The 20,822-nt window shown below is 45.4% G+C and overlaps 1 protein-coding gene across 1 annotated transcript in view; it reads left to right on the top strand.

Moving 5' to 3' along the window:
• The window catches only part of DRD3 (dopamine receptor D3), a 45,715-nt gene that overhangs the window by 11,886 nt on the left and 13,007 nt on the right, over positions 1–20,822 (top strand). The window contains exons 3-4 of the mRNA XM_058296419.1: positions 4,783–4,895; positions 15,830–15,972. Coding sequence (XP_058152402.1) covers positions 4,783–4,895; positions 15,830–15,972 — 256 coding nt within the window. The remainder of the gene's footprint in view (positions 1–4,782; positions 4,896–15,829; positions 15,973–20,822) is intronic.

The raw sequence follows: 20,822 nt of genomic DNA on the forward strand, positions 1-20,822 counted from the left end.
ACTGGACTGACTCAGGGCACATGCTTTTCTCTGCACAGTCACTGGAGAGAAGAATTGGTCTAGCATAGGTTCTGTGTTCCTCCATGGACCACATCAACTCCTCAGGAATCATGCGCCACTGGAAAGAGTGAAGAGGACAGACAGTGCACGTGCAGCACTGTCAGCTTTCACTGATCTCCTTCTAGGGCACACAGGAGCCTGGCTTGGGCGGTGCATAAACGGGACCAGATCCTGACCCACTCAGGTCTTCTCTGTCCTCAGGCCTAGCAGAGAAGTTCAGGACAAAGACCGTACAGCTGACCTCACAGGAGGTTATATTTCAGAGGGCCCTGGCTTGAGTGTCTCTTTAATTCAGTTTGCAGTGTTTGCTTTAAAAAAAAAAATAGTTTCTCTGCCATACCAAATAAGTTCTATCTCAGATTCCCTCTTAAGTTTTTAATTTCCTGCTTTACGGCCTGCAGTCTGTCTGGAGCTCCCTCTCCAAGCACAAACATCCCTGTTTGTTCCACTCGGTTAAACACCTTTTGTGATGTTTAATGCACTTATATCAGGGCAGGAAGACCGCGTAGGAAGCCAGGGCAACATTTGGAATTCTAAGCTCCAAGTACTCAGGTTCCACTGTGGCCAGGAGAAAAGACTCCAGGTTGAGAAATGTAGGCAAACAAAATAGAGCAGGATGGGTTCAGGCAGGGAAGCTCACCTCAGAGAAAAGGGTCAAGGCCAGATAGTGACAACAGGAAAGAGCAGCAATTTATTTTATTTACTCTGATCTTGTAATGATATTGTTTATTTAAAAGTAAAGATTTTTTTTTTACAGACAATTTTACCATAGTTCAAAAAACCCCGATGATAGCAATTAAAACCTCCCTACTGGAAAAAAAAAAAAGAATTTTATTGCAAACTCTTCATGAATTCTGAATTTTGATAAAAGCCATGGAGTATGAAAGCTGGAAAAGCTTGGAGATTATTTCTGCCATCATTTCTAAAATATGATCCAACCACAAGAAATTCCAGAGGTGGACCTCGGAGCCTGTGTTTTCAATGCAGCCCTTCAGTGATTCTTATGCACCCTAAACTTGGACCAGCTCTGAGCTAAACTTTCATGCAGAGGAATGCTTGTTAAAAATAGCCTGCTGAGTCCTGCACCACAAACACCAAACCGGAATTACCAGGGGTGCAGGTGGAAGTCTGCATGAGTTGCAACAAGTCCCCAGCCCCAGACTTCTATGTGGCTCTTGTGCAGCCAGGTGGCCGTCTGCTACAAACTGATGTTTGGGAACCACTGCTCCGTAAAACCCCCTTTACACAGATGAGAAAATTGAGAGTTGGAGAGGAGAAAAATCCTTATTTCTTACCCTGTCCCTTCTCCTGCAGCAACACCCCTCCCCTCAAAAAAAAAAAAAAGATTCCAAGTGTGGCAGACAAAAACAGAGTGAAGACTTTAATTAGAGAAGTAATTCCAACTCTGCCCCCTTGGAGATCTCCCCTATATCAGGAGTTCTTAACCTAGGGAGTCCCCCAACTTGATCAACTTGAATGTAAATAAAATTACTTGTTTATTTTCCCTAAACTGAAATCTGGCTCTTCCTTCCATTATGCTTATAGGCATCAACCCACAATATTAAAACCCTTAGTCACCGGTAAAATTAATAGATATCTTTATTTTTAAATCATATTATGGTTGTTGCAGATATCTTGAAATGTCATTTACACTCATCATTACTTTGAAGTTGCAGCAGTTTTTGACCTGCTGCTATATCTTATAATTTAATGCACTATTAAGGAAGTACATATATTTAATAATCTTCAGTAACCATGTAATTGGTATCCTTTGTGATCCAGTGTATTTTATTTTGTGCATTTAAAATCATTCTTCTGAGAAGGTTCCCTAAGGCCACAAGAATGCTCAGGCAGCCCTGCCTTAGGGACAATCCCTTCTAAAGAGAATGTTCTCGCCTCCCGCCTCCCACCCTTCCCTCTCCCTCCGTTCCCAAACCTTCCAAGGCAAAAAGAATCAGTTGAGGGACTGAGTGGAGCCTGAGAATCATTTCGTTTAACAGGAGCCTCAGGTGATTTGGGAAATGCTGCTTTATAATCAGTAAATTTGGGAAATGATGCCTTAGGCTGTGTCTGTTGAAAATCAATAGCCACCTTGGTACCTGAAGACACCTTGCTTACTCCCACCTTCTGTATTGCGAAAGGGAGTTAGTTATATTCATTAGCAAGTGAGAGTAACACCACCTGGCTGTTGTATGATTCTGAATTGAGATATTCATTAGAATTTAGGAGAAAGGTAGAGTCCTGTCTCTAAAGAGCCCTGAGCCTTGAATCAATCAGACTTTTTTTTTTTTTGGCTTTCTTCTGCTTTAGTTTCAAAAATTACTTTATCTCTCATGTTCCCCAAACATTTTGTACTTATTTCACTATCAGAACTTATACATTGAATCATAAATTGTCTTAGTATTTATTTCTCTTGTCCCCTATTCACCCACACCCACTCATGCACTATCGCCCCTAACACGCATACACTATTCTGAAGCTCTGGGGACAAAACACAAAAACAAAAATCAGGTTTAATTCATTTCAATACACCCAACCAAGCAAAGTGTCAAGCACATGATGGGATTCAATAAATATTAGAAGGAGGGAGGGATGGATGGATGGATGGATGGATGGATGGATGGATGGACAAATGCCAACTCTTCCCCCTCCTTTTGATGTTAAAAAGTATATGCTTCTTAAAAGTGGATTGTCAAGGTGCTGACTTTGGGGAGGGAGAATGGAGTAATGGTTAATATTAAGTGATTGAAATTAGAGTTCCTTTCACTAGCTATGTGTCCTTGGGCAAATCACTCAACCATTCTAGGTCTCAATTTCTTTTTCTCTATAAATTGGAAATAATATTTATTTCATTGGGTTACTATGGCAATGTGTCAGAACTATTTAGCACATTCTTGGCACATTGCTGCTCTTTCTTGATCCCTTTCTATTATTTACTAGGTATAGAGGACTCCAGTTTAAAAAAAAATCTATTACACATCCTACTGATTAGAGACTCACTTTAATGAGTAAACTCCTTGGAAGGCTAAGTGGTAGCACCTTAGTGGAATTACTTTAATCAGCTAATCAGATTGTTTTCTTCTTGACACTTAGCTGAGATCAAGGATAGAATGGGAATTTTGATTTTTTCCAACAGCCCCTCCTCGTTACTCGACACATCCTGTAGCAGTGCTGGACTGCCGGCATCCAATGCCATCTCTGCCTCTACAGCTGCGTGGCCTTTGACGAGGTGCTTAACCTCTCTAAGCTTTAGTTCCTTTCTCTCCAAGAAGACAATAGTCCCCTCATAGGATTATAATAGGCAAGAGAGGCCATGTACGTAAAGAGCTTTGCAGAACACACAGCACTTAATAAGCATTCAATAAATGTTAGCTATTACTATAATATTAATACAGATTATATCAAAGACTAGTCCTTTTTTTTTTTTCAAATATATTTGCATGCTTGGCATTGTCCTAGGAGCTGGGACACAGCAGTGAAAAAGGAAAAGTCCCATCAAGTTGATTAAATAGCAGTCATTTAATCTCCTATCAAGTAAGTGTACAATTTGTCCTCAAAAAGCTCTAAGAGCACACATAATTTCTTTTCTAATTTTTTTTTTCAGTATCTGAAGTTTCAAAGTTATAGACATTTCTGAAATGGGTCATGTGGATGGGTGATCTATGTAGAGTAAATTCTTAATAAACAGTTTTTATTAACAATATTAGGATCTCATAATGATCTATAGTTATTTTAAGAATGCCATGTTTCTCCAGTTATGTGGTAAATTCCTTAAAGATAGTGCCTGTGGTACATTGTTTCAAATCTCTTAAAACACATAACAAAACCTCTTTCTGCTAAGTATTAGGAGTTTCCAAAAGTACTTATTTAGGAAGCCGGAAAGGGAGGGGAAAATATCCGGAAAACACTGGAGTTTTCTGTTCTCCTAACCAACCTCTCTCACAGACACTGCCCTTCCAACACACATACACAAACCTGCACTCACAGTTATGAAAAAGCGTTTTCCCTCCATTTTAAGACATCAATTATATAGGAGACACAACGTTAAAATCAGATTTAGTATACAGAGCTCAACTTCTGCAAGAAGCTTCTACGGCATGCATCCGTCCTATATGAGAGCAATCCCTTCGTTACTCTCTCGGCTCCCTTAAACCATTTTATTATTATGACTAGTTAGCTCAGAATCCTTTTATCTCCCTTTGAAAACATTTTCCTTCTCAGAACTCCCACACATTTATAGTAGACCTTTATTTATGTAGAACCAAGTAGTCAAATTTACTAGAGAGAAAGTAAGGTCACAACCAAAGGAACCAAGACGATGTCTTCATCCTGAATTTGAACTCTTCATTGTTGCTTTTGTACAAAATGCGTTGGGTCAGGGTTTCTCCAAATGGTGGGTTCATGGGTCCCAGGTCCAGGGATTCCGACTCAGTCAGCCTAAGGAGGAAATCTCTCTTTAGGGAGCCCCCCCGTGGAGAAACGCTAGCCTACCTGATGTCGGGGGACCCCTTGCAGCCTAACCTGCCAACACTCTGAGTCTGCCCTTCGCCGAGAGCCCGTGTGGGGCAGCTGCGCCCGCCGGCCGGCCTGCGCTCTGGCACCCACGGCACCCACCCCAGGGCCCGCAGCTGTGCCGGCAGCCGGGGGGACGCCCGCGACTTGAGCGGGTGCTCGTTCTTTCACCGAGGGAGACGCTAACAGCCTTGTGGTCTCTGATGCCAGGTGACAGGTGGAGTCTGGAACTTCAGTCGCGTCTGCTGCGATGTGTTTGTCACCCTGGACGTCATGATGTGCACGGCCAGCATCCTGAACCTCTGTGCCATCAGCATCGACAGGTAGGGCTGGGGTGCCCCTTTCAGGCTTAAGGGAGAGGGGACCGGACAGGTGGTGGGGTACCCGGCCCAGGAGAGCCTCTCTTGCTGTACTCGAGGCACAAGCTGCACCCGAGGCCCTGGAATCACTGTCAGGGGACTTGCCACAGCCTTTCTTGTGGGATGTTTTCTCCTCCACCACCACCTGCCCCCCACCCCCAATCTTTTAAACTATGATTTGCAGGTGAGAACACAGTCCCTGTGACAGGAGAGAAATAATTATCCTATATGTTTGCCTAGCCTTTCCTCTCCCCCCACCCCCCTGCCTCCTAAAGAACATTCTAGCCTTGCTTGGCCACCTCCTTTGGGGTTTCTGTGATTCCTAGTTGGTAGGAAAGGGGTGGGAGGAGAAGGACAACAGGTGAAGAGGGTTTTTTAATTTTAAATTAATGTATTTATTTTGGGTCTGGAATATGGGGTGGGGGAGTAAGTATGGGAGTAGTTGCAAGGAGGAGGAGAGGAGAGATTAGATAAAGAAGAAAGGCAAGCTCAGAAAGCACATGGATGCGAGCGATGTATTCCCCTCACAGGGTTTAAGGAGAGCAACGAAGGGATGACGTGGTTCTAAAGTGGGGTTTCGGTTGCTAGAGTGGATGTCTGTGGCTGACGCTACTCCGCGCGTGTTCCACCTGAGTGCCACCACTTTCCATTCCCAATACCCGGATTCTCTGCCTTCACCCTGGGTCCCTCTGTTCCTCACGTCCGCTCTCTTCTTATTTTCCCATCCTCCATCTCCTCTCCCCGGCCTGAGGCTTAGATTTGCTGTGGCTCCCGCACATGCTCCTAAGAGCCCTGGGGGAAGAGGCCACTTTGGAGCCGGTGGCCTCTGCTGTAGTCAGGAACCTCCAGACTTTCCTTCTCTAAGTCCTCTCCTCCCTGCCTGCCCTTCCACCTCTTCTATTCCTGCATTCTCTCTCCCAGTAGTACCATCCTCCACCCCACAGCTCCAGCAGGTGACCCTAAATAAGAGGACCCCTAAAAAAGATGACCCATTTATTGGAACTTACACATACCGGGCATTATGCTGAGGCTTTGACATGCCCTAACACACTCATCTTCACAACTTACAGGTACTCCAGCTTCTTAGAGAGATCCAGGAATGTTCCCCAAAGTCACACAGCTATCTGAGGCAGTGGCAGGATTTGAACCCATGTTTATTTAACCCTAAATTAATATTCTTAAGCTCGCAGAAAAAGCTTTATGCTAAACCTCCCCAAATTTCCAGCTACATCCCTAACATCTCCTTTGGATTTCCAACTTCCTCCTGAATTTCCCATTGGCTCCTACAACTTAAAATATTAAAAACCAAACACATCCCCCATCAAGGGCTTCCCCTTGCCTTGATGGTCTCTTTTAGGCACCATCATTCTCCTGGAATCCTGGGTTTTACTTGACACCTCTCTCTTCCTCGTCACCACATCCAAGCGGTCAATGCTTTTAATTTTTTCACATTTTTTTCAAAGCTGCCCCTCCTTTTGCATTCTTACTCTGCCCTGATTATTTTAGGTTCACATGGACTTCTGTCACAGCCTCTTAACTGGCACGACCCTCAGAATTATTCTGCCAAAAGTAAACCTCTAATGTCCACTGTCCTACTCAAAACTCTAGTGTCTCCTTGGCCTGTGGAATAAAAGGTAGAACGACTTCAGCTTGGCATTCAGATCCTCCACTATATGGCCTCAGTCGACCTTTTCGGTCTCATCTTTTGGAAGGATTGCACTATAGTCTTTTCATGCCCCAAGATCGTGCACAACTGCCCCCTCTTCCATGAAGCTTCTCCAGATTCCTCAAGCTTGATTCAGTCACCGCTGAACTCTCATGCTGTCTCTGTAACTGTTGTGGCATCTCCAGCCTGCCTTTTGCAAGAGGTCCTGGGGCAGGTCCTCCTCGTTTTCCTGTGTTTGACATTCACAGGGCCCATGCTGTACCCTCTTTATTGACACCCCTGAACCTCCTTTCATGTGCTGAAGTGGAAATTTTGAACAGTAATCAAAAAAAGGAGATGAAAATCTTGCAATACGGTGGGGGGTACTACAAATCAGCCAGACAATTGAATGGTCTGCAGAACTCTGAAAATATACTAAAAACCATTGGCTTGAACACTTTAAATGGGTGAATTATGTGCATGAGAATTATATCTCAATAAAGCTGTTAAAAACTGAAGAGATAGTTTAGGATTTTATATTTTTAGCTCTCTGGGAATAGAACTCTTCTTATAACACCTAAGCCTTTTGTTTGATTTCTGGACATTTTGTACAAGTTTTCAGATCCTATTATTTACAGAAGTAGTGGACTGCATAGCAGTTTGCTTTATCAACATCTCTACTATCCCAAACACATATATGAGACCTAACTTCTATGCCCAGTGAATTTTCCTGCTGCCCCTATTTCAGAGCCTTAAACAAAGAATATTAAACTGAATTCAGAGGTCATTGCCTGAGGCCAGCCAATGTCATGCACTAAATATTCAAGAGAATAATATAGAGCTTCAGAGAGAGACGCTGTAGCAGCAGCTTTCTCCCTGTTCTCCTAGATCCTTATGCTGCTCCCTTCCATCTCGAGTGTGTGTAATACTCTCCCATACACCCATGTACACACACTCAGGACTAGTGGGTGAGGCTGTGCAAGTCGTGCCCTGCACAAAGGTGTGGGAACCAAAATCCAGCTAATGTTTCCTTTGCCAAGGCCGAAGTCCGCCCACAGAGAATGCCCTTTTGCAATTCCTCAACCAGAAAGGGGAGCCTTTTTTTAATTTGCATGAGAACATCATTTTGCCGGCAGCAGCCACCCTAACATACATGTCTACTTTCACCACTTAATACACAACCAGCAACAGTGAATCTTGAATTGGCTTCCGCCCCGTATAGGAAGGCTCCCAGAATGCACAGCGCTCCCCTACCTGAAACCTGCAGCTGTGCCTTAGATCCCAATGGAGAAGGAGCCTCTCTCCTTGGCTTGTGTTTCTAAATGAACCAGCCCACACCAAACCTCAAAATGGAGCCCCCTCCCAATTCTAGGAATGAAAACAACCCTTGAAAAGCTGTCTCCATTATCTTTCACAGCAGTTTGCAGTACACAGCATTAAATTCTGTTCATGAGTTGCCAAATAGCCGGTCAGTTCATTAAAAATTCAGCCATTCATGCAGACCTTTGGTCTTCGCACAATGCCAGTCACCAGTCTGACAAACTTGACCAAATGGATTCAGTATTTTTTGGTCATGAAACCCTGGTCTGTAATAACGGGGTGGTAAGAGAGTGGAAAGAAAAGAAAATGATAAAAAAGGGTTTTTGAAAGCAACTAATACCATTGTCATTAGATTCTTAGGCCTAGCTGTGGCTGTTTGGATTACTGCCGCCTTTTCCTTTTTAAAAAGCAGGGTGGGAAGTCTTCGTGAGCCCAAGCCCCCACCCCCACTCCTGGCCGGCCAGCCCTCTCTGCAGCCTGAGTCAAAACTAACCCCGGGCGAGAGCTGAGAATGTGTCAGAGGAGGAGGACAGGATCCCAGCAGTGAGAAAAGAGTCCTCTGCGAGGAGCCGGGGGATAATGCAACCAAATTCATTCACCAGGGAGTTCTTTAAGTGGCTCTCAAATGGCACCCATCACACAGGCAAGCCTCCGCGTCTTTGCAGCAGGCACAATAGGTACCAGATGAATCACAGGCACCTTGGATTTTTAGTTTGCATCTAAATAAGCACTTTATATTTGCAAAGGGCTTTCCAGCCATTTGCAAAAAGCTTTCTCCTTCAACAACTCCACGAGGGGAGTCCTCGGAACTAAAGATTTATTGAGTCCCCTGTCTGACCAAATAAAAGGTGGTGAAAAGCAGCCTGCCCAGACCTCTGGGGCTCATTAAACCCAGGCCGGGAGTGAGAGTCAGGCCCTCCCACCCAGAGCCAGCCTCCTTCCTCCCCCACTGAGTTTCCTAAAGAAGTGCCTGCATCACATCCCTCCTCCGCCCCCCATCCTGGGACAGGGCTCCAGGTGAGGGTTACATTCTGTGAGGGACCGGGACCTTCCGTAGAGTGACAAGCCACGCAGACCCAAAGAAGGAGCCCCATAGTTTAACTCCTTTTTGTCCAGAAATGTTAAATGCTTACACTGGGTGCCGCAGCCTCTTAGCACAGGTCTGACTCCCCAGCCAGTACTCTGTTTCTTACTGTAAGTGGCCCCTTCATTGGTGGAGGTGAGGACGGGTCTCTGGTCACACGGGCAGCGCACCTCATAGGTGCTATTTCCTTGGAGTGAAAGAGGCACATTTCCTGTCTTCAGTGTACACACTACCTCTGTGCTCATCCTGACTTGCAGGGTTCCAGAAGCAACAACAACAATAAAAACAGCTAGCATTCATTTAACATGTACGATGTGCCAGACACTAAGAGTTTTTCGTTCATTCATTATTGCTAACCCTCACAACAACACAGAAAGGTGGCCGTGGGGATTGGCAGGTTCAAGTTCCAAAGGGCAGGCACATGCTGGAAACTCCGATGAAGGTGAAGTTGAATTCCCCAGGAGAGCTGGCTGACTGAAGCAGAGGCAGAAACTCTCCTGGTTTCTGAAATCCTCAGTTCTGGCTTTTAAGACCTCCAACTAATTTGATGAAGAGACACCCCTCATTGCCCAGGGCAATCTCCTTTGTTGACGGTAGGTACAATTAGTCAGTAGATACAATCACCTGACTAGCTGCAAATTCATCTACAAAATACCCTCACAGTAACAATCAGGTCAGTGCTTGCTTTACCAAACAACTGGCCACCATAACCTAGCAAGTTGACACATGAAATTAGCCATCGCACCCATTTTACAAATAAAGATTCTGGGGCTAGAATATGTAAGTAGGTCACACACTATAGGTGCAGGAGTAAGGAACTGGTCAACCTTTTTCTACTACAACCACTTTGCTTCTGTCAGAGACAGAAATCCCAGCTCTAGAGCTGAATTGCCAGGCTTCAAATCCTGGTTCTCCTACTTAGTAGCAGTGTGACCTTGGCAAGCCAGTTAACCTCTCTGGGCCTCAGTTTCCTTAGTTGTTACATGGAGATAATAGCAACCACCTCAAAGGGATGTTATGAGGAGAAAATAAAAAATGAATGTTTGCAAAGCACTGTGAAGGGTACCTGGCACATAAAGTGCTGTATATTTGCTTGTTTGATAAATAAATAAATGTGAAGTTCCCTGATAACCAGGAACAAGAGCAGGACATCCATAAACTGTCCATATGAACAATCGCAGATTCTTTTGACTAGCACAGTAATAATGATGATGGTAAAAATAAGAATCTTTTAAAATATATATATATTTATTTATTTATTTTTAGGAGGAACTGGCGATTGAACCCGGGACCTGGTTCATGGGAGGTGGGCACTCAACCACTGAATAAACCCACTCTCAGAATCCTGTTCTTTGAATGTTTACTACCGTCCAGGCATTATGCTAAAACCTTTGCAGAGATCTCCTCATTCAGTCTTCACAACAGTCCGATAAGGGAGGGGCCATTATCTCCATCGTACAGATGAGGAAATAGAATCTCGGAGAAGTTAAATCGCTGGTCCACGCCCACACAGTAACTGGCAGAGCTGAGATTCAGACCCTAGTCAATTGGTTTCTAAAACCCAGTATTCAGAGCATTGAAGTAATGCACTCCAGAAAGGGCTCCGAGAGGAAGTTTAGACACAAGGGGGAGAAGGCCGGCACGGGTCCCCGGCGGGGCAGGGGCAGGCGGGGGCAGCGCCGTGGAGCCGCTGGCCAGACCCTGGCCCTGGCGGAGCTCGGGAAAGTGGGGGGCCAGCCCCGCCCTCCGGGTGCTTTGGGGTGCCTTCAGCCTGCGGTCACCTGCAGCCGCTTCCAGAGGAAACCAGAGGCTGAGCGGTCTGTTCGGGTGGTAACTCGGGGTCCCTGTAGGTAAGACTCGAGGAACCAGAAGGGCGAAGCTGTCCCTCTCCGCCTCCCCTTGGCCTGCAGGGCCCCAGGTGAGCGGTGAACTCCACGCCCCAGCCGAGCTGGCAGTGTTCTTGCTGCATTATGGTGCCCTCCGGTGGCTAATTCCGGAACGGCCTCTGTGGCTCCGTCACCTGTGGCTCTGGGAGCCGTAGGATCCCACCTGGCAGCCTCATTTATTCTAAAAGTTAAATCGTGTTTTTAAAAAGCAGTAAGAAAAAAATGTACATGTAGTCTTTTCTCTCACTTCTTATCCAAGTTAACAAGAATCTTTGACAGAGAAATTTCCCTGTTGCTGAAACTAATCATAAGATGCACTTGCTTGTTAAAAATACCCATTTCTGGGGAGCAGATGTAGCTCAGTGGTTAAGCACCCATTTCCCATGTAGGAGGCCCTGGGTGCAATCCCCAGTACCTCCTTTTAAAAACACACATTTCTGGACTCCCCTTCAGTAGTACTCAATCAAAATGTCCGGGGACGTGGCCTAGGAATCTGTATTTTAAGAGGTTCCCCCAGGCAATTAATAGAATCAAGCTAATTGGGAAAACTCAGTTCCAAGCATCCTGGGATACTCTCAAGGTGCAGCCACCGCCCAGTGCAGTGCAGCCTTTCCTGAGGAAGCTTTTGTCCCCACAAAACCTCGGACTTGTCAGTGCCTTCGAGGGGCAGTGGGCAAAGACACAGGCCCTGGAGGTGCTGCCAGTACCACTGTGGGACCTTTGGTTCATCACTTAACCTTCCTGTATCTCTGATTCCTCCTTTAGAAAATGGAGCCAGTGAGGCCTACATGCGCTGAGTTAGTGGCAGCCTCTGAGGAGCTGCTGCAATTCTCAGCAATGCACTGGAGCATTGATTGGCAACAAGAAGATCTGATTGGCAAAATTTTAGGAATATTTTGAGCCAGTTATTAAATATTTGGTGGTGGCTTGGTATTGGCCACAGTGGGAGCAGCTACACCACAGAACTTGGCAAATGTTATAAATTAGGGCTTTTTTCACTGGAGAGCTGGTCGTCAACCATGTCCAAGCACACCGCTGGACGTGGGGGATGGTCAGGCCCTTTATGTCAAAGGGCATTATGTGAACAGAATGGCCCAACTGCCAGTCTGAACAGGAGGGATTGGGTTGCGGCTTTCCTCCTCCATCTCAACTCTCTGTTTGGCCACTGCAGCCACAGGACTGAAGGCCCAGCCTCCTAACCAAGGTGCTTCGGGGATCACTGCTAACCACAGGCCCTGGTAGATGTATTTGACTTAAAACCTCAGCCTGCTTCCTCTGTGGAGTCCTTAGTCCTTAAGAGAGCGAGGGACCTGGAGAACACTGGGTGCTCTTTGCCCTGCTCCTACACAGCCAAGTTAGAGATTGGAGGCAGCAGGTGTCATGTAGGTGCATCAGTAGAAGGCCTTCCTTGGGGTTGGTGGTGGGACCTTAAATTGGCCGTACTGAGAAAGCAGCCACCTCTGTCCCACATCATGGCCGCAAGGCCAAGTCCTGCAGAGTTTGCCTCCATCTCAGCACTCAAAGCTGACTCTTCCAGGGTAGTAACACATGAACTCTGAAGTGAAGACAGATGGACAGGAAGTAGATGCCTCAGGCGGGGCTGGCTCCTTGGTCCTGGGCGCATGCAGGAGGAGCAGCAGTGGAGCACTTCCCTCATCCTCTCCAGCCCAGGGTCTGAATTTCCCTTCTTGAGCCCCAAACCATAAGGTGCGCAAGGCTCCTGTTCTGAATCTGGATCACCAGGTCTCCTGAACACCAAGAAAACAGAAAAATGAGCTTGTGCAGACCCAGCTTAGCTCCCTGGAGCCTAGCTAGAGTTAGAATCATCCTCTTATGGGAAACAGGGCTTTCAAGATCTATGATGAAATCAATCAACAGCTTCTGGGTATGCACAGAGCACGGGATCTTGACTCACAAACAGCTCCAAGGCTGTGGGAGCTGGCTGCCCAGAGTTTTCCAGGTTGACCAGTGTCCAACCTGACCAGCTTCCAACAGAGGCCCAGCACTCTGTGAAAGGTCACACCATCAATAGCCCCTATTGATAGCTCCTTAGTATTAATACTTTGTGCAGGCACCCATGGGGAATATTAAGTGTATAAGATTATCTAAGTCATCAAGTATTTTAAATCATCTGGGGGCTATTTCTCTCCAGACATGAGGCAAGTTCAATTATGATTCAAGGCAACTGCATGCAGGAGGGCAATGTGATTGATTGACAGAGGAGCATTATGAGTTCAGAAGCAGAGGTCTCTGAGTGGGAAAGAACTGGGGAGGTTGCTGGAGTCTGGTCTGAGATAAAGGGAGGGCAAGATTGGGCTACCCAGGGATGGAGGAGAAGTAATAGATCAAGCAAAGACACCAGCTCTGCTGTAGAAGCATAGCCATCGCTAAGCCAATTTTTTTTTTTAAAGATTTATTTATTTATTTAATTTCCCCCCCTCCCTTGGTTGTCTGTTCTTGGTGTCTGTTTGCTGCGTCTTGTTTCTTTGTCTGCTTCTGTTGTCGTCAGCGGCACGGGAAGTGTGGGCGGCGCCATTCCTGGGCAGGCTGCTCTTTCTTTTCACGCTGGGCGGCTTTCCTCACGGGCGCACTCCTTGCGCGTGGGGCTCCCCCACGCGGGGGACACCCTTGCGTGGCAGGGCACTCCTTGCGCGCATCAGCGCTGCGCATGGCCAGCTCCACACGGGTCAAGGAGGCCCGGGGTTTGAACCGCGGACCTCCCATATGGTAGACGGACGCCCTAACCACTGGGCCAAAGTCCGTTTCCCCGCTAAGCCAATTTGACTGAACATGAGAGGACCAGTTGGAGGTCAGGTTGGGGAATGCTGAGAAGTTTGGCTTATCTGTGAAAGAGCCACTGACAGTGTATTAGTTTTCTACTGCTGTGCAACAAGGTGTCATAAAACCAGTGCCTTAAAACTACACCCACTTTTTATGTCACACTTGCCATGGGTTAGAAGTCTGTGCAGGGTCTCACAAGGCTGAAATCAAAAAGTAGGCTGGGGCTGTTCTCATCTGCAGCTCAGGGTCCTTTTCCAAGCTCAAGCAGGTTGTTGGCAGAATTCAATTGTTTCATGGTTACAAGACTGAGATCCCTCCGCACTTTCTTGCTAGTTGCCAACTGGGAGCCATCCTCAGCTGCCAGAGACCTCTCCTCATTCCCTGCCACATGACCCTTTCCGCAACATGACAGTTTGTGCCTTCCAGGCCAGTGGGAGACTGTCTCCTGCTTTGAACCTCTCTGACTTCAGCAAGAGCCTAGCCTCTTCGAAGGGATCACCTGGTTAGGGCAGGCCCACCTAGGATAATCTCCCTTTTGATGAACTCAGAGTTGGTTGATTGTAATCTACTCACAGGGATGATACTCCATCATTTTCAGAGACCCTGCCTACACCCAAGGGCAAGGGACTGTACAGGCATGAATCTTGGGTACTATCTTAGAATTCTGCCCACCACAGACAGTTTTGAGTTGGTGGAAAAAATGATGAAATTTATTTTTGGACCCTGGTGACAGAATGGAAGATGAATTGGGGGAAGAAAATGTTGAGGTCCAGAAGAGCACCCAGGTGGCTGCAGCCATCATAAAGAGCAGGTGGTAGGAAAGGGATGGCCGAATAGATGGGGAAGACATCATCATGATCAAGCAAATGGACCAGCTGTCCCTCTGCCTGGAATGTTCTTCCCCCACCTCACCTCGTGGCTGGCTCCTTCTTATCCCTGCCCACTCTTCCTTTGCAGGTTTGTCCTTCTTTACCTCCTCCATTATCCTCTGACATGCCACCCAGCTTTTTTTTTTTTCATGGTACTCTTTATAACAACATACTTGTTTGTTTTTTCATTGTTTATCTGTTCCATTCGACTTTAAGCTCAATGAGTGCAGGGATGATTTCCCTTTTCCGCATCCCAATATTCCCAGGATAGAGACTGGTCTAGAGCATCAACTCTAAACATTGAATGAGGAGTGAAATGAATGAGTGAGCAGAATGATATGGAAGGGCTAAGGAAGAGTCAGAAAGGCCTGAGTACTGGGTCTGAATGCCTTGAAGAAGGGTGGGAACAAAACCAGATTAAGAGGTGTGGAGAAATGGGGAAATGACTTTTAGATATTTTGAGTTTTCCCAGGTATGTCCAGCAAACAGCTGGAAATGTGTGTGAGGAGCTGCCACACAAAAGACAGCAATGTCCAACAATAAGGAACTGTGCTTTGCCCATTTAAAGAAGCACAAAAACTGGATTTTAAAATTAGCCCCCAGTATTACTCGTCTTTTTTTAAAATTGCTGCCACTTGAAATAGTTTGTCACTAAGAGGGTCTGAATTTATATTAGGATACAAGCAGGGAGGAAGTATCTTCCTTGGACCCAGTTTTATCATTGTCTGAGGAACTGGGGGAATAAAGAAGGTGCACAGACCAGCACCCCCAGTCTCTTTTTTTTAAAAGCAGTTTTATTGAGATATATTCGCATACCACAAGTCTATCCTAAATGTACAATCAATGGCTTTTAGTAAAATCACAGGGTTGTGCATGCATCACCACAAAAGATTTTAAAACAATTTCATTATCCCAAAAAGAAAAACTGCACACCCCTTAGCAATCACCTCAGCACCCTCAGTCTGCAGAACTGAGGCTGAGTGACTGCAGGTCCCAGCTAAGCTGGGCAATTCGCCCCAACTGGTAAAGAAGCTCCCCAGCAACCCAATTTTGTTTTTTTTTTTAAACATCCTTACTCCTTCTTCCTTTCTTTGCCTCCCACCCCTGTCAATGTGTTCTTCACTCACCCCAGCTCAACCATTCAAGTAGCTCTCAAACACCCTTTCTCTCCAACATTCCCCAACCAAATTCTTTTCCTTCCTACCGTCTTGATCAGCCTGCCTATCTCTGCGGTAACACCTCTTTCACCGTGCCTCGTGGACCGCCGCCCACCCTTCTCATCCTGCCTCTCGCCTCTCTCCTCCCTTTGTCAGGTACACTGCGGTGGTCATGCCAGTTCACTACCAGCACGGCACGGGACAGAGCTCCTGCCGGCGTGTGGCCGTCATGATCACGGCCGTCTGGGTGCTGGCATTTGCCGTGTCCTGCCCTCTCCTCTTTGGCTTCAACACCACAGGTAACGATGGTGACTCCACTTCCAGGGCTCGTGGGATTCGCTGGTCATCTCTTGGCAGTGAGTGGTGCTCAGCGCCAGAATTTCTGACCCCTGTTCAGCGTATTTTGTAATCAAATGAGGATGCCATAGACTGCAAAGCTTTGGCCTTTGTTGATTATAAATAAAAGGTAAAACAAAAACTCATCAAGCGTTGGCATGGGAGCAAAAGTTCCGCCCGAATCTATGAACGGTCTGGCTTATCTCTATTTTAAAAGAAAAGAGTCATTGTATACATTTGAAGAAACTATCAGTTAGAAAGCCATGATATTAATGGGTCCCCATAATTCAAGTGAACTTTGCAAATGAAAGATGAAAATTCACAACAGACCACAATGCAAAATAACATATGAAAATCCTAGAATAGAGTATATACTTCTAACCTTTCTTTCAATAAGAATCATTTCTAACATTTGGGAACTAGTACAAATTCCCAAAGTACTGGAATGTGTGTTTTTTATATTTGTAAATAAGTGGTTGGCACATAATACCTCTTCTATAGGGTGGGTAGATGAACTACCTAGATACCTGAATTGCTTAAGTTTACTAAGTACTTGGATACCGATCCAAGTTTACATTCCAGATAGATCAGTGCCTTCTGTGTCGATTCTATGTCCATCTTTCATCCCTAATAATTTCATGAGTTGAATGAAAGTGTTTAGCACACGCAGTAAAGTTACAGGTATTGACAATAAACACTGAATGTACTAAGAGAGAACTGACTGACCAATGGTCTAGTTTCATCTGGATTTCTTGTCTATTTGCATGAGTTTACTCAATTCCTACTGTGTCCAAGGTTCATGATTTTCTGGTCACAGAGCCATTGTGTTGATGTATATGCATATATCATAGGTATCACATTACACGTAACAGGCAAATCCCAATATACAAATAGTTTTTGAAATGTCATTTGTTAGACAGTGATTTATAAATCAAAGTTCATTTAGGAAGAAAGACAGAAACTCTGGAGTCGGAAAAGCCTTGGCTCAAATTCTGACTTTCCTACTTACCAGTTGTGCCTTCTTGAACAAGTTATTTAACTTTTCTGAGCTCAGTTTCCTTAGTGGAAAATTTGGAATAATAATACAGTGAGGCATAAACTTGAGCAAATTCAGCTTACAGACTTGGTCAATAACATTTAAATATTTATTTTTATATATGGCTACATACAAGTTAGCCCAGCAACTTCATCTCTAACAGGTTGCATATGGACTCTTTGAAATGTAATATATGTAGCACGTCTTTACTTATTACTATGCAGGACTGTAATAAAATCATGTATATCTTTATGTGTGATTCAGAGGATTTTCAAAGCAAATTTTGACTCTACATAATTTCATTTTACTCACTGAGTTTAGAATCTAACCCACACATATGATATAGCTCCTCTCTAACTCCTTCATAGAGCTGTTTTGCAATTAAGTGAGGATTAAATTTGGATAACATGGAAATGCCAAGCACATACCACCTGCTCAAGGTCAGGCTTATTTCTCTGCCACATAAAAGGCTAAGTAGCCAAGTTATAAAATAAATATTTGCCTAGTTAACCCAGAATGTTCCTAAAATATGATGTTATTTTCATTTTCGCATTATGCCTTCCCCTTAGTTACTTTAACTGAATGGCCCTTTTTACACAACCACACATGCAAACACACACACACCAGATTAGCAAATCCTCAGCACATCCATGGAGGCTGTCTCCGTAACACTGAAATGCCATTTTTGATGAAAGTTAAACATGCTTTTTTGGTTAGCCCTTCTGTAACCTTGCCTCTATGTGGAAATGCATTCTAAGTTGAAATTTGTAGTATGGAGAACTCACTACCACTGTCAGACCAACACACCGTTACCTCCTGGTCAGTAGCAAATTCTCCACCATTTGCTGGCCCCAGTGTGGTGCCTCTTAGTCATTTCAGGGGCTGGCAGGGACAGTCTTACTCTCACAGACACACACAGTTAAAACAGTTTTAAAATCCACCATCAGACAGAGTTCCCAGATAATGTCAACATCTAAACTGAAGAAGAATGATGAGCTCATTGCAGTACTGTTGCCACCAGTGCGATTGTTACTGTTCTAGAAACAAAACTCAGGAAAACCTTTCCAAAAGGGTTTCAAAGCCTTGAGAGGCACAAAAGGCCCGTGACTTACTATGTATACATTTGGTTCTGTTTCATCTCAGTCTTTCCTCTTACTTTTTTTAAAAAAGATCTATCTATTTATTTATTTATTTATTTCCCCTCCCCCCCCCCCCACCCCAGTTGTCTGCTCTCTGTGTCCATTCACTGTGTGTTCTTCTGTGTCCACTTCCATTCTTGTCAGCAGCCCGGGAATCTGTGTCTCTTTCTGTTGTGTCGTCTTGCTGAATCAGCTCTCCATGTGTGTGGCACCACTCCTGGGCAGGCTGAACTTTCTTTCACGCTGGGCAGCTCTCCTTACGGGGCGCACTCCTTGCGCGTGGGGCTCCCCTACGCGGGGGACACACCAGTGTGGCACAAGGCGCTCCTTGCATGCATCAGCACTGCGCATGGGCCAGCTCCACACGGGTCAGGAGGCCCCGGGGTTTGAACTGCAGACCTCCCATGTGGTAGGTGGACATCCTGTCCATTGAGCCAAGTCTGCTTCCCTTTCTCTCTTACTTTTAAGCTTATTGATTACATTCTAGTGAGGCCTCCACTAATTCATATTTTTGTCAAAGTGTCAGGTCTATTGTAAGAGCCCAGTAGATATTAGCTGGTGTTATTGTTATGACTTTAATTATGGAAAAATTTAAATTAACTATGCACTTGCTAAGGAAGATCTAAACAGTGATCGTAAAGCTGACCAGCCATTTCACCCTAAAACACTGACAGGGAACCAGTGAGCAGACCTCAAGATGGGGAGAGTCCAGCCAACCTTCTCTCACCTTCACAGTACAGCTTCATTATCTTGAGAAATAATAATGAAGCAACTCCCCATCTCCAAGGAAGTTCCCAAGCTCATTCCAAAGCCCGATGTGAATCGCTTCTCTCTCAGCCATGTTCCTACTTCCTCTGTGAAAAGTAGTGGGGGGAAGGGGCAGGATATGGCCAACAGCATCTGATACTGACAGTGGCTGGATTTTCACTCAGAAAACAAACAGCACAAAGAACTTCCTGAAATGGGCCACCACATCGGATTGTGGATGATCCAAAAGCATGAGGGAGAGAAAAGCCTGAGCTTCAATCTCTTCATTCTTGAGTTGCTCTTTCTCTCTGAGGAAGGGGCAGCACTCCTTTCTGGATGCACACGTGGGGCAGGAGCTTGGGTTCAGGGCTGTGGGGCCTGACTGCCCAAGTTTTCTCGGCTGACCCGTGTTGCCCGTCTTCCAACAGAGGCCCAGCAGTCTGCCGAGGGCCCGTCCTCAGCTGCCCCTGTCCACAATGGAGCATGGTGTGTTGTGACAGAGGGAACCCTGAAGATTCCTGAAGAAAAATAACAGTATTTAAATATCTTCTAAATCAGATAGCCATTCTGTTATAAGAAATTCTAGAATGAAGGGGCAAGAGCTGGTGACAAGGGTTTAAGAAACATTCAAGGGAGGAAAAAAGTTAAGAAGACCCTTTCAGCTGGCTATAATTTACATTTGATCAAAGAAAATAAGGGAGTCCTATTTATTTGATGTTAGCAATGGGATACCATACCCACTTTCAGCCACTGAAGGGAGCTTGGTTTGCGAAGCATGAAGCTAAGATAATAATAGGCCTGCCCTAAAATCAGAGTCATCAGGATCTCCTGTCACATCACCATGGGGCTCTAGTTCCTAGGCTAGCGCACAAAGCTTCTTAGACCCCGTAGTGCTTTTCATCACTCAGCAGAACGCCATGAACATTGCAAGTGCCCCCGAAAGGTTTGTTGAGTTAATGTGGATGAATCTTGGCCATCACCCATTTCTCCTTAACTATTGGGATTAATTGGGATCCAAGATCCCAATCTCAGAGAATGAGGAAAACTTCCACACCCTTCCCCAACATCCTCCAGCCGGTGCCTGTTTATGGAATAATCATCTGGTCATTCTCCCCATTTATTCACCATTAATTCTTCTTCACCATTAATTTACTTGTTCAGTAACTACTGTGTTGACAGCACCGTATTGTTTAGGTTAAATAAGGCAGGGCAGAGCGCCTCGTCTCCTCGGGAGGTTTCAGCCATCCTGAGATCTCACTGCTCCCCACCCCAGGGTCTCACAGGGAGAAGCTGTTGGAATTGCTGGCGCGAATGCCTCCCTCTGACACAACCCCAGGCCTGGCTGATGCCGCCTCCCCTCCAGTGTCACTCTGCCTGTTGACAGGCCTCACAAGTTGACTGCACAGTGTGGGGAAGTGCTGGGAGAGTCTGCAAAGCTCCACCTGAGGATGGAGCAGCAGTTTCCTTAGATGGGGTGGGAGGGATGGCAGTGCAACTTCAGTGGCTGTGCACTGAGGGCCATTGATGGGTGACCACAAAATAGCCATGGCTTTCCCTTCTCTCTCCTCACACACACTTTTAAGTTTTTTAATGAAAAAAATAAATACTTGCACATGATCAAACATCTAAAAAGTGTAAAGGGATACGTATACATACATTTATATAAGGGATATATGTATCTTCTATCACAGGTCACTAGTTCCCCAATCCCCTTCCATAGAAGCAAACACTAATATTCTTGAGAAAGAATGCTTGAAATACGCATGTGTGTGTGAATCCATTTTTACACAAATTGGAGCATACCTTACCCATTTCTTTTTTTTTTTTTTTTTTTTTAAAGATTTATTTATTTAATTTCCCCCCCTCCCTTGGTTGTCTGTTCTTGGTGTCT

This window comes from Dasypus novemcinctus, chromosome 4 (genome assembly GCF_030445035.2).
Source record: "Dasypus novemcinctus isolate mDasNov1 chromosome 4, mDasNov1.1.hap2, whole genome shotgun sequence".
Taxonomy (NCBI): Eukaryota; Metazoa; Chordata; class Mammalia; order Cingulata; family Dasypodidae; genus Dasypus; species Dasypus novemcinctus.